Genomic DNA, 13,926 nt, shown 5'->3' with positions numbered 1-13,926 from the left:
CTTTGGTTCTCAGGCACTGCAGGAGTACAAAGCCACATTACTGCCCTGTGCTTTTATGTTGGTGGTCAAAGTGATCATTCAGAAAACCAGTTAGGAAGCACCTTTGTGGATGTGAAAAGTGCCCATCTTCATGCTTAAAGTTGAGCAGTGTCAGGGGTAGGCTTGAGCAGTGTCAGGGTAGGCTATCCTCAGTCTGTCAGCTTATTTCCCTAGGTTTTTTGTCTTTAAAAAAGCAAGTAACCTGAGAGGTTGGGAAGTGACGGGAGTCCTTTGCCATCCAAGCAGAGGAGCTGATGCTTACAGCTGCCTTCTGACTAGTCCTGGTTATTTTACAGAGCACTGGGGGATTGCTCTCTGGAACGGGTTGGGCAGGGTTGACATTGAGCACAGACAATGAGCTATTCCTGGCTCTACTCTTTTCAGGCACCAGTGGGAGGGTCCGGATGCAAGACTCGCTGTGCTCAAGATGAGTCTTTCTCTTGACTGTCTTGGGCATTGTATCTAGCAGTGATGTTTTTGCTTTTCTTCAATTCTGAGAATTGCCAGCACCTGACAGAAGAGCCAGTTGCAAAGAAAACAGCAGAGAGTTTAGATAACATGAAGTCTCTAGCATAGACCTCCCACCTGCTCCTTGACCTTTCTTGGAGGTGGCTTCCTTCAGAGGAGCCTTCCTGGTCCACCTCCAGGGAAAGAGCTGGAGTCTCCCAAGTGTTTCTTCCCTTTCCAGCAAAGGGAGGGGGGATTGCCAGGTGTTTCTCAGAGTGCACGCATGAGCCATAGTTGGGCAATTCCACCAGGACTGTGGTTGCCAGTCTTCCAAGTTGGAAGTGGCAGTGGAGATGATGAGAGCATATTTAGGGTTGGAGCTGAAAGCGTAGCTGACCTGGGCCCCTGAAGTCTCTCCTTTCCAAAGCTAACGTCATGTATATAACCAAACCTTGCACGTTGAGCTGTCTCACACTTAACGCGCTGATCTGCACGATAAGTTCTGAAATAATCCCATAAAACCTTTTTATTTATTTTTAACCCCCTTCCCTCCTTCCCCGCCTTCCAGTTACATGATGGGTTTGTTTCTCCTGTTCAGTAGTTGAGGAGGTGCTCAGATATCTCAAAGCTGGAAGCAGAAAACCTTGTTTCTGCAAAGGCGGGATTTTTTTTTTTTCTTTTCATTTGTGTTTTATTTTTTCCTCCTGATCCCACCCAGTTGTCTTCACTGTTATAATTTTTTAGTGTAACATTGGTGACTGGTGCATGCAGTGGGGAACATGCTTACAGAGCTTGTTCTTCTGGGGCAGCTGGCTGAGGAGGGCTGTGATAACCTTCTATCCTATCTTGTCCCATCACAATGAAAGACACTTGCCAACATGGTGGATACTGGGAGTCTAGCCCTGTGCCTTCACATTTTTGCAAGCCTTCCCTCCTGGTGTGCTGCAGTTCCCACCAGTGATGGGTTCCTGATGTCCTGCTGGCAAACCCCATGCACCGTTCCCTCGCAGAGCTCCCTGTGGCTCAGTGGGAGCCCTGGCCGTGGAACAGGATGGTGTCTGGAGGTGCTCACCCTGCAGAGAGTAGCACAGTGTAGACTTACACACCCTGATCTGAGCTTCTCAGAAACAGCAGTAGCCCTGCTAAAAAGTTTTCCGCTCTTGACAGCAAAGCTTGTCTGGGTAATTCTGTTCTCCAGTGCAGTCTGCCAGATGGACACCTCCAACAACCAAGATTTTTAAAGCTGCCTGAAGGATTTTGATGCCCTGAAATTAAGGGAGAGGGCTGTCCGTGTCTTCCAGGCTGGCTTTTGTTTGTTTCAATTGAAAGCATGAAAAATCCTTCCTCCAGCTGAGGAGCTGTTGAAGAATGTTCTTGGCATTGAGCTGTAACAACATGTGGCTTTGAATAACCTCAAGAGTGCATCCTTTTTTTTCGCTTGCTCTGTTCTTCATACTACTAACCTGACTGTGTGTTTTGTTTTTGTGGTTGCTTTGCATGTTGTTCCTTCGTCTTGGCTGAGAGTCATGGGGTGGATCTTTTTCCTTTCTGTGATTCAGGTGCCTCACTCTTTCCTTTCCAGGTTCTTCCAGTTCTTTTAACATGTCAAACTCTGGAGATTTGTTCATGAGCGTGCAGTCTCTCAATGGGGATTCTTACCAAGGGGCCCAGGTTGGAGCCAACGTGCAGTCACAGGTAGGGACCCATCCGATGTACTGCCAGTGAATGCATTAGTGTTGGAGGAGCCTTTGATTGTATTGGCACTTCTCCCTCCCGTCTGAAAAGAGCAAATCTCAACCAGCACAAACAAACCAACCAACACTTAAAAAAAAGGCAAACTAAACTGAAAAACCAACCAACCAACCAAAAAAAAGCAACAGCAACAACCACCAAAAAAAATAAATCCAAAAGAAACCAAAACCAAACACCCAACCAAACCAACAACCATGGTCTTGAGGAGACTTGCCCACACTTTGTGAATGCATTTGGCTCTGGCTTGATAGTTGTACTAGGAGGAGAGGAGGTTTAGGAGAACAGGCACAAACTCAAACTGAATCAGCTGAGGTTTAGGTTCTGCTTTGCTTTATTCTTCCAAGGGAAGGGGCCAGATGTTTGGACTGGTGTCTCGTTTTACAAGGCTTCCACTTACTCCTTTGATGCCAAACCAGGTGTCTGCTGAAAGGCAAGAAATGTTCAAATACACAGCTAGATTTTTATTATATTTTTTTAAAATTAAAAGCCACCCTTCACCATCTCCCCACCTCCCCAAAGCATAGACACTCACACACCCATGTACACACCAGTAAGACAGAGCGAGGGAGTTTTTAGCAGCATCACTGAAACGTCAACCCATGCTTTGGGCAAAAAGAAATACTTTAAAATAGCCAGGAATTCACTAAGGTCTCGCACCTCCCATCCAATATTCAGATGTGCCATGAATCCACTCTCTGGCATCTAAGGCTCCAGACTGTGTTGAGAGACGACAGCCACTCTGACACTTCTGCACCGGGCAAGGAGAGCTCTCTAAAGCTGCTCCCCTGGCCATGCTGGATGCAGAGCAAGTGTGCCATCCATGGGCACCAAGACGTGCCTGCCACACGTGCCCCTGCCAGGGCTGGGCTGGGGGTGTGGAGGGAGAGGAATGGGGCGTCTGGAGGAGAGCTGCTGGTGCCTTTGCCATGGTAGGTATATTTCCCTTTTGGGCCCTCTGAAATGAAGGTGCTCAACAGACTCTCAGGATCTCTTTCCACTGCCATGAGCCTTCCAGTGCTTGGGGCCGAAGGGTGGAAGGGGGTAGGGGTAGGAATGTGGGTCCTTGAGCATCAGTGATGGAGCTGGCTGCAGCAGTGTGCTCCAGGAGGTCCCACCCTACGCTTGCCATGCTGTTGTCCCCCTCTGCTCTTTTTATTGAAAGACTTGGGGCTAAAGAGAACATGATGGGGCTGCTGGAGCAGGTCGGGGGTGGTGAGGGAGGCAGGAGGAGTCCTCTGGCTCAGCTCTCGCCACAAGACCAGCTATGGTTCTCTTTTACACTTCTTTAAATATGTACCTTTATTTTTATTATTATTATCACTGTTTGTTTGTTTTTATATTGCCAAAGATGAACCAAAGTGTCTTTGCCCACTAACCTTTCATTCACTCTAATTTATGTCTTTGTTATCGTTGGTCTGTTTAGGTGGATACCCTTCGCCATGTTATCAGCCAGACAGGAGGATACAGTGACGGACTCGCAGCAAGTCAGATGTATAGTCCGCAGGGCATCAGTGTAAGAAAAAAAAATAGGCTTGGGTTCTTGGTTTTGTTTGTTTTTTTTTATTTTATTTTTGTTCTCTCACTACCAATTATTTCAAAGCCATAGGGCTCAGAATGCCACTTAGTAGGACTTGTCTTTGCTTTTACGGTCACCTAGTTTATTGCTTCTGTATCAGTCACGCCAACGGCAGAGCTTTGCCCACAAAAAAAGTGGTGACCGGGCAGGCTTTGTGCAGGCAGCTGGCGTCTAGGACTGTCAGAGCCGATCAGCGTTTGCCCGGCACCTGCGGCCACAAGCGCTCGGCCAAGAGGAGCTGCTAAACAGGTGACACCTCGCATAACCGCAGTGGGGAATGTCACCACGAATGCCCCGGTCCAGAGGTGGCTCCACACGGAGGCCAATGGCACCATCCTGGAGCAACCATCTAAAAATAACCCATCCCTGGCCGGCATATGAAAACACAGTGGCAATGGGGTTGGCAGCAATAACAATTGCAAATAAAAGGAGAAAAAAAAAAAAAACAAAGCCAACTAACATCAACCCAAGAAAACCTCACCCAACCAGACTGGGGGAGGATGTGAGGGGGAGGGCGGTCTCCAGAGCATCTTCTCCTTGTTCTTGGGTGTGCTGGCGGGTTCTGACTAGCATGAAAATTCATAGCGACAAGCTGTGTCACACAGGGGGAAATCGATCAGACACACACAAGGAGAACCCAGTGTAGATTCGGGACAGCAATCCAACTTCATTTCTCAGATCAATTGTCCGCCATCTCAGCGGCGGTGACAGCAAGCTGGGAGAAGAGGGCAGCCTGGAAAAGGAGGCTGTGAGCACTGAGTAGGTGGTGGCGGTGACATCTGGAATGGCACGAATGAGAGGGCAGCTGGCGCTGGACATGGCTGACTGCCGTGGTCCCCATCAAGCAGGCGGAAGGTTGAGGTGGGGTGGTCTCTGTCTGGACAGGAAGGTGGTGGTCCCTCGGGTGGGATGGTGGTCCTGTGGCCAAGCACCCCAACAAGGTGCACCGTCCAGTCCCATCACCCTCCCAGCCAAGGCTTGTGCAATTTGTCACCTTGCATGTGACCATCTTCGGGCTATCTGCGTGCAAGTGGCCATTGCTGGCACAGGAAGAGGGTGCAGAGAGAGGGGTGCGGTGGATGGGGAGCTGCACTCCCCTCTCCTGCGAGCACCGGTGCTTAGCGGGCGGCTTGACGTCAGGAGGCAGAGGCAGGGAAGATTTGTGAAGTAATGTAATTGAACATGTGCAGATAATTATGTCTCATTACATAAGCCCATTGCAAAAACGGCGCTTGGAAATGCCACATGAAAGAGCCTATCGTTCCGCATTAATTTCTCTGTGCGCTGAATTTATTCCCTTTCTGGCTTTTTAATACTTTGAGAGTAAATGAATCGCAGGCTGATCATGATAAGAGATGATACTTTTGTATAAATTAAAATACCCCCAAGGAAAGAGGCTGAGCTGATTATGGTTGCAGTTGCCTTGGAAAATAACAGTGGGCTGGGTTAAGCCAAAATTTGGGGGGGAGGGTTGCTGCTGGGGATTATGAGACAAAGAGGGAATGATGGGGGAGAGGAGAAGGAAGAGGTAGTGAAAACTCAAAAACTGAATAGGACAAGGAGAAATGGGCTGGTGTTTCTGGCTGTTACACAAGCAGTGCTGGGAATTGGTGAGCTGAGGAGTGGCACGGACTCAGTGGTCCCCACTGCTTTTCCCAAACAGGGATCTGGCATGGGGGCATCTCACGGCTCCTCAGGCTGGTGTTCAGGGAGGGCAGGAACCCAGATTGGCCCAAATTGGATGTTGTTCAGAGAGGGGCAGGGTGGCAAGTGGGCAAAGGGACCACCCACATTTGGGAGTGATGCCTCATTTACCCATAAAGCTATGGTAGGCATTGGGAGCAAGGCAGGGAGTCCAGAGCTGAGCGGATAGTTTAGGAATCTTCTGGATTGCCTCCCTGTCCCCAAATATTTTGCTCCCTCCATATCCCAAGCATGCTCCTGCCTGTATCTTTTACTTACTGTCTTACCCTTCCAGCTAGGTCACTTGATGGACCTCAGTTTGTCCACTCCTGGAGTGTGGCTGCTCCCTGGGAAGCACTGGGCAAGATCCTGGGGAACTGCTCAGTGCAGGCAGGATGCCGGGCTTCCCTGCCTCTCCCCTGAACCCTTTAATGCCAAGGAAGGGCAGCAGGACATGGAGGAATGCTGCTAGTGACACAGAAAGCTGCCATCCCCATGTCACCCGAGCATCCCCATGAGCTGCTGGAAGGAGATGAGCCGAAACCTAGTCAAGAGCCCTGTCACAACGATGTCTGCACGGGGCTGAGGTTAAGTCATCCCCGGAGCCCATCAGGGCTGAGAAGTCAGCGGCAGGTTGCCCAGCTCCACAGCTGCAAACCTTGGCAGGAGAGACAACGCTCAGGGTTTGCTTTCCTTGATGGAGGATGAATTTTTAAATGCGTCTTAAGTCATGACAGCTGAGGATAAGAATCTACCCAAAGTCCCATTCCCTTCTGTGGCTCTGCTACTCAACAGCTGACAGACCTCTCCATGGGCGAAAAGGGCTGGAGTCGGTTCTGCATCGTTAGCAGGATAATGGGCGATGTCCCAGCCATCACAATCTCTGTAACCCACAGTGATGGCTGAGGCAGAGCAAGAACAGCCACCTTCTCCTCTGCAGGTGGAGATGGCATTAGGCAGCACCGGTCCCAGTAAGGGACAGGGATGGTCATGCTGATGGAAGGGTGGTAGAGACAGGAGCCGTCTTGAGGATACTTGTCTTTGGGTAGCACTGAGAGGAAGGAAGGACCCCCTCCACCTGAAAGGAGGGGATGGTTGGGGTCTGAGCCTGCCCTTTTTGCAGGCTTTGAGCTTGAGGGGGTTTGCACCATTAAGTGAGAGGTGTTCAGTGTCTTGGTCCCTCTGGACAGTGCTTGTCTGTGGGGATCCACATGTATACTCAGCCAGAGGTCCCTGAGGCTAGGGGTTTCAAAGCATTTAGATATCCAGGTTCTGGTGGGTTCCAGTAGAAGTTGGATCTTGTTGCCATAATCCTCTGGAGGGTCCCAACCCAAAACACTGCCCTTTCTGCTGCTGCCCCGTGGCCATAAATCCACAAAGTGTTTTAGTTCCCCCGTCTGCTAATGAATGAATGAGCTGTAGTCATCTTAAAGAAAAACCATTTCAGAAATTTCTTTTTTGGACTTAATTTAATTTAATTTATAGGTCATTTAAAAGCCTAAAATGAGAGGCTATTTTTAAAGTTTATGAGAGTGTAAGTTTTTTATTTAAAACCGCTGTTGCACAGAGCTGTGCCTATTCACAGAACAGTGTGTGTAACCGTGATGGCCATGGTCAGTGGCAGGGTGTGCTGTTGAGTTTTGCATCCACTCTTGTTGGTGAGGATCACTGGGCACTGATACCTGTAGGAAGTGAGACCCGCTTGCTTGTGCTGGAGACCCTTATCTCTTAAGAATTTGAGGCTTGAAAAGAAAGTTGCTGCCCTGTTCCTCAGCAAGCTGTGGTTCACCGTTACGATCAAGCTGCGGTTCATGATCGTGATCACAAGCTGGGATATGGAAGTTGGTCTAGCAGGGCTTCAGTGCCCAAGCTCCATCCATCAGGGATGCCTTGGTGTGTCCTGAAGGCTGTCACTGTGACCCATGAAAAGTGATGGCCAGATAAGGCTGGGTTCTCTAGTGTCTAGTAAGAGCTTCAGTGTGTATCATAAGGAGACCCTGCTACAAGCTCTTAATAACTCAAGAGGTCTGAAACCTCTTCAAAGCTACTACCCATGTGTCAGACTTGGCAGTATCTGGTGTGTTTGTATGCTGACCTGACACCCTTCCCTGTCGATGGTGGGACAAGGATTTAGTTATGGAAGATGGGACATCAAGACAGCCTCTGTGCGAAGCAGAAGGAGCCTTTAAAAATTGGCAGAAAGTTATCTCCCAGCCCCATGTAGGAGGCCTGGGCAGAGAGCCAACCAGACTCGCTGGAGGTGACAAAAATGCTGTGAGACCTGTGGAAATGGGCACCAAACTCAGTTGTTTCAGCAATCCATCACTGGAGCTTCACCACTTGGACAGTCACCAAGGCCTTGCCTGTGTACTGGCACCAGAAGATGACGTATGAAGAGATTTCCTGGAGACCATTGCTCTTGTCTTTGGCTTCTGCCTCTCCTGATGAAGTCACAGCTATGTGTAGAGGTTCCTCAGAGGGCCTGCGAGGAGCAGCAGTCTTCCCCGAAGACTCCCTTGTCTTTGAGAGCAATGCCAAGGGATTTACTACAGTCAGATCCCAAGGGGTCTCCTTGCTTCGGAAGGAGACAGGGCTAGCTGGGTGGAACTGGATGCATCCTGCACATGGCTTGGCCTGTGCATCATTGAAGTGAACTCCAGCAATGAAGGAATGAGTATGGATGATGCCCATGTGCCCTCTGCCTGGGGAAGGATTTGGCTTCTCACCAAGGCCTTGTCCATACCAAAGGATGGCATCAAAATGATAAAGTCATAGCCAACCTTGGGGCCTCTTTCCATCACTTGGGGCCTTCCCAGGCTGAGGAAGCAGGAGGGTGTGGGGTCTGTAGAGGGTGCCCTGATCCAGCCTCTCCCCAACAGCCTCTTGGCTTCTCACTGGATTTGACCAAGGTGGTCATCAGCAGCACAAACTCCTGCAACACAGGAAAGCTGATTCCCAGTCTTGAGTACCATAGGGCTCCCCAACATTTTTCAGCGCAGGGTGTATGGTGCTTGCTGTCTGCAAGATGCTCTCCCTCTCGCTCCTTCCAACCATGGCTGGCATGCAAAAGCCTCGCTAAAAATAGTTGAGCACAATAGGGATGGAGCCCTGCTCCATGCGACCCCCTCCGCTCTCCCCCCTCCTGCTCACTGTAATGACCCTGCAAACACTAAATGGCATCTGAGTGCATTAAGCAGCAAACTCTCCAGTGACATAGCAATTACGGCTCTGAAATAGATTTGGTGCGTCACAGAAGATAAGGGTTTTGAAAGTTTCTGTTGTGATTATAGCTTGTAACTCCAACAAATAACAGGCTTGGTAATAAGAGGCTGCCAGCACAGCTATTGTGGTTCTCTCTCACTGATGGCACGTAAATTGCTATTAATGTCCTAAGTGTACTTGAATATGCCAGTCTCAGGGCGGTGGAGTTGGCTCTGTGTCTCTCTTTATGCGGCCTGTCATTGTCGGGCTGATAATCTACAGTAATTGCTGCCTCTTGCAGCAGTCCAAGACATGTAAGTGTGGCTATTGCGTCTCAGGGAGGGCAGGGACGGTGGGTCGGACCCAGCTGCGGATGGAAGCTGGTGGGAGTGGTGGGCATGGCAGGGCTGGTAATGTTTGTCCATAGTCTGGTTTCATGCTTGCACCCAAGGTGAAGTGGAGCAGGGTTTGCTAACCTGCCGGCAAGCTCAGGTTGCGAGTTCTGTCTTCCTTGCTGTTGCCTGAACCCTTTCGCAAGGGAGTGTGCAAACATACAGGCGCATAGAACACACAAGCCTGTTGTGTGTGTGCAGGCCTGTCCTTTCTGCATGTCCTGCTGTGAGGTGATTTCATCCCTCAAAATGTGGGTTCTCATGGCTTGCCCATGGTCAGCTCTTTGCTCCCATCTCAGCTGCCTCTGGGGTAGGCGGAAGCAGGTCAGCAGCATGGACGACAACCTGCCAGTGAGTCCCAGGTGGCTGGCTCCTGAGCACCTCGGGAAAATGAGGCTTTTCCTACCCTTACCCCACTTCAAGAGTCCACAGGGTCCCGGCTGTTGGGGCCAATCATGGAGGCAGTGGGACAGGCAGCCAGAGAGGGCCAAGTAGCCCAGGCACGTCTAAAGCAGGACTGCAACTGTTATTTGAGCTTGGCCAGTGATTGGGAAGGATTAATTAGATGAGCACTGAATCAATGTCAGAGTGAGCAGAAAAAGTTGGGTGCAACATCTGCTCCTCTCCGAAGGGGGTGGCAGCCATGGAGGGACAGCTTCTGTCCGCTGCCGGCTCCTGCCTGCATTAGCCGGGCCCTCTGGTAGTTCTGCTCTTGAGAGGCTGGAGTATTTGGCTCTGTGTCTTGTTTTTAGGAGAAGAAGCAAGTTGTCCACCACGCTTTGCTGTACAAACCCTCGGATGGGATACAGTGGTTGCACCTCTGCTGTGCTGTGGCCTGGGGTCCCTCAAGAAGGGATGACAGGGAGCATGAAGGACTAGCCCCAGGGCAGCAGAAATTTGTGGGTTTACTGCAAAGTGAGAAGAGGAAGGCTCTTGCACTGGGAGTAGAGAGGTGGCCCAAATCCCCGAACGCAGCCTTTTATGGTGGCTGGAGAAGTGTTTGTGCAACATGTCTTCCATACAAGTCTTGGTGCTGATGGCTTCCCCCTGCACAGGGACCATGCAGCAGGAGGGGTGCCCAGAAAGGCAGCGAGGGGGGACAGGGAACAGTGCTTGAGGACACAGCACGGCTCAGCCATCCCTTGGGACCCATTGCTTGTTCTGTGTGTTTGTAGCACCTGGGTCCAGATAATAGGCCAGGATGGGGTTTCTGGAGTGAGGTGTGCTATTTTCCTCCTTCCATATGGGGAAGGGTCCTATTTAGGGGTAAAAAAACCTAAACAACCAGAGCTCAAGGTTTCTGCAGAAATATGTTTTTTTTAAGGGATAGAATTTCCATGAGCACTTGGTATTTATCAAAACCACTATTGTTGACAGAATTGTTTCTGGCCTCATCCTACTGATGGGTGATCCCTGTGGTCTGTGGTGGGATGGGAAAGCCAGAGGGTATATCTTTGCTTCCTACATAGGCCACTGCCAAGGGAGAAGCAGGAGGGTCTGAAGCAGATAGGTGACTTGGGTAGGTCTGGGTTGCTGTTAAGTGACTGACATCTCTGTCTCCCTTCCCGCAGGCTAATGGAGGTTGGCAAGATGCTACTACCCCGTCATCGGTGACCTCCCCCACAGAAGGCCCTGGCAGCGTTCACTCTGATACCTCCAACTGATCTCCCAGCAAATTGCATCCCTGGCTGAGCCGGCCCCGGCGGGGGCGGGAGGGGAGGGGGCCTCTCCTAACACCGCAGCAGTCAGACTGGAGGTGAACCCAATCAGCACACACAAGAAGACTCCTCTTCTCTTCTCTTCTCTTCGTCGGGATGCTTTTTTCAGCCAATCTGGACACTTCTTTATACTCTCTTCCCTTTCTTTTCTGGGTAGAAGCCGCTCTCTCCCTCCTGCCACCACCACAACACCACTCCCTTCCCCGCACCCCTTTCCACCGAAGGATGTGTCAACAGGTAGAAGGATTTTAAGGAGGAAAATCAAAAATCAACCACCACCACATAAAACAACCCCAAAGCAGTGTATGGCCTCACACTGGGCATCTTTCTGAGGAGCCACAAACGTACCTCAGTCACATCTTGCACCTTTACTAGCAGGCAGCCCCCCGTGCCCACCCCCATCTCTGACGCTACCTCTCTGTAGGGAACCGCCAACACAGCCCCGCTGCCGCCTCATCTCCATCAGCCCCAGCCGCAGCCAGCATCACCGCCCCGCGCCTAACCCTGCCTCGGTGAGCTGCCCTTGGGCACTGCTGGTGACGGGGCGGGAGGACACAGCCCCCCATGCACATAGGAGAAGGAGCCAATGTGCTTCCAAAAGGTACCGACCCATTCCCAGCTCTGGGGAAACCGCTGGCACTTTCTGGTCCCTGTTCTGCCCCACCACACATCCTGAAGTTGGATGAGCCATGAAACCCCACCATCCTCCCTGCCCACTGTTGGAATGAAGGAGAGGAGGGAAGAAAACGAGGCAGAGATGGACAAGAAATGCCCATCGCTGATAACAAAGGCGCTGAGCACCTCTGGGGTGTTGTACGGGATCAGGCATTGACAATTGATGGCACCCCCACTTTCTCGCAGCACCTAGGGAGGCCAGCAGTGGAGCTTTTCTGATGAGGAAAGCATTGCAGGGTGTTGGCTTGTGGTTTTGGGGAGTGTGCTGTGCTGTGGAAGAGGAGGAGATGGGGTTCCCCAGTGCAGGCAGGGCCCACAGAAGTCAGTGGCATCCACTGCATTCCCGAAGGCCTGACAGGCAGGCAGCAAGGGACAGGCAGCAGGATCCTGGAGGCTGGGTGTGATGGGGTGAGTGTGTCGGGTGCTTTTGGTAACAGTTAATGCGACAGGTTTGCTTGGGGACAAAGCTCTGTAGGATGGGTGGGTGCCCTGCTTGGGAATGTCTTTCCACTGAAGCTGCTCATTTTATCCTGGGAGTTACTCTGGGCAGTGACATCCCAAGCCGTGGAAGAACTTGTGGGATTTCCTGCCCAGCTTTTCCAGTCCGCTCTTTGGAGAACTGGTAATGGGTGGTGAGGCTTCATTCTGATGAACCACCCCTTCAGGCACAGCTGATGCTGGGAGGACATGGCTTTTGTTGAAGAGCAGGGTGAGGAGGCACCAGTTTGCCCCGGCAACAGGCTGATCTTTGTGCTGGGGCAGTACTTTTGGCTACAGGTTCTTCCAGTGGGTGGGAGGAGACTGAGCAGGCCCAAGGCAAGACCCTGGGTGTCATGGAGACCAGTGTGGTTGGCACCTTGTGATGGATCCGAATACCTCTTGGCCACATCTCATGTTGATGCCCACCCACATCTTGAGATGGGAACTGCCAGCACAGAGCAGCATTAAAGCAGGAACTGTTCAAAGCTCTGCCTGAAAAATTTCCACCCTTTTTCTGGAAAAAGGACGTGCCCACGCCTCCGACATGCTGTCACCTTGCAACACCATGCCAGCAGCGTAACTTGCCTGAAGTGGAGGTAAAGCCTGCATTTTCCTGGGGAACAAGCCCAGAAGGCTCCAAAAACACTGGAATTTGTGACCTTCCCCCTAGTTCCAGTAGATTTTCTGAGCTGGTGAGATCAGAGTAGGGCGTGAAAGGTAGTCAAGAAACGGCATAAGCTGCTCCTTGCTTAGTTCTTAGGTCTCCAACGGCAAGACACTTTCTGTTCCTGCTTTTGCATCCAGGCTTGGGGATGGGACTGTGCTGCAGAGCATGATGCGACTTGCGAGGCCTAGGGCTGCCTCCCATCTGGGATTATGTTAAGAACAACGAGAAGGTTGAGAAGCTCGTTTCTGTGAGGATGGTTGGGAGGTGCTGCCCATCTTCCTGAGCAGTGCACTTTCCCGCTCTCCTCCTCCCTCAGTGAAGCCTTTTAACCATTTCCAGCAAAGCATTTCAGGGTGACAGGGCCAGGTCAGGTCTGTTCTCCAGAGCGGCATCAGTGCCGTGCTTGTAGGAATGCCACGGTACCTCTTGGAAACCAACCAGGAACAAGCCAAAACCACCTGCTGACTGGAGCCAGCCTGTGCCAGGGCTGCCTTCCCCTGCCCTGCAACTGCTGCCCCTCCTGCCTGCACTTGCTGCCTGCCTGCACCCCCTGCCCGGGCAGTGCACTCGACCTCCACGGTACTTTTCAAATCACCTCCTGGGTTCCCTGGTTGGTCCCTGTGGTTCACATTGGCATAGCTGCTCGCTTGCCTTTTTCTTGTTTTTTTTTTATTTTTGGGTTTTGTTTCTCCTCCCCTTTCCCCCCACCTCCCTGGCCCCAAGTGTTGTGGGTTTTTTTCTTCTTCTTTTTTTAAACTTTTTTTCTGCCCAGAAAAACCTGACTTCGATACCAAAAAACAAAACAAAACAAAAAAAACAAAAAAAAAACAAACAAAAAACCCTGCAGAAACTCAAAAAAAATAAAAACAAAACAAAAAAACACAAAAAAAACTCGACGATTCTTTCAGCTTTATTAACATTTTCCATTGTTTCTTGCGATTTGTGTCTCGTTCTTTGTAGTATTGATGATGACGAACATTTGATAATGAATGTTCTTGTATATTCAGATAAAGGAGAAAAAAAAACCAAAAACGCAGTCGGAATTTAATAGTGTTTATAATAAAAGAATAAAAAATGACCCTCTTAGCACGCAAAATTGAACAGGGGGAAGGTCCCATCCCTGTTCTTTCTGTGGCAACAAGCGCTTCATTCCTGTATAGTTTATAACATCAAACTACCTACATTCATCTTCTTTTTTTTGTTTGTTTGTTTTTCCCACAGGTTTTTTTTTTTCTTTCCATTTTCTCGCATTTGTGAATTAGTTCAAGAATGCTAGAAAAGTGTAGAGTTGTGCAC

The 13,926-nt window shown here is 50.4% G+C and overlaps 1 protein-coding gene across 1 annotated transcript in view; it reads left to right on the top strand.

Annotated features, from left to right (window-relative positions):
- PBX1 (PBX homeobox 1) overlaps positions 1-13,726 on the top strand; it is a 127,605-nt gene extending 113,879 nt beyond the window's left edge. Inside the window, exons 6-8 of the mRNA XM_026854079.1 lie at positions 2,069-2,181; positions 3,662-3,751; positions 10,662-13,726. Of these exons, the coding sequence (XP_026709880.1) occupies positions 2,069-2,181; positions 3,662-3,751; positions 10,662-10,754 (296 nt within the window). The 3' untranslated portion in view covers positions 10,755-13,726. The remainder of the gene's footprint in view (positions 1-2,068; positions 2,182-3,661; positions 3,752-10,661) is intronic.
- The last annotated feature ends 200 nt before the right edge of the window (positions 13,727-13,926 follow it).

The sequence above is a fragment of the Athene cunicularia genome, assembly GCF_003259725.1.
Source record: "Athene cunicularia isolate RWA chromosome 8 unlocalized genomic scaffold, athCun1 chr8_part1, whole genome shotgun sequence".
Lineage (NCBI taxonomy): Eukaryota > Metazoa > Chordata > Aves > Strigiformes > Strigidae > Athene > Athene cunicularia.
The sequence above is the reverse complement of the archived record's forward strand: the minus strand, read 5'-3'. Positions and strand labels throughout refer to the sequence as shown.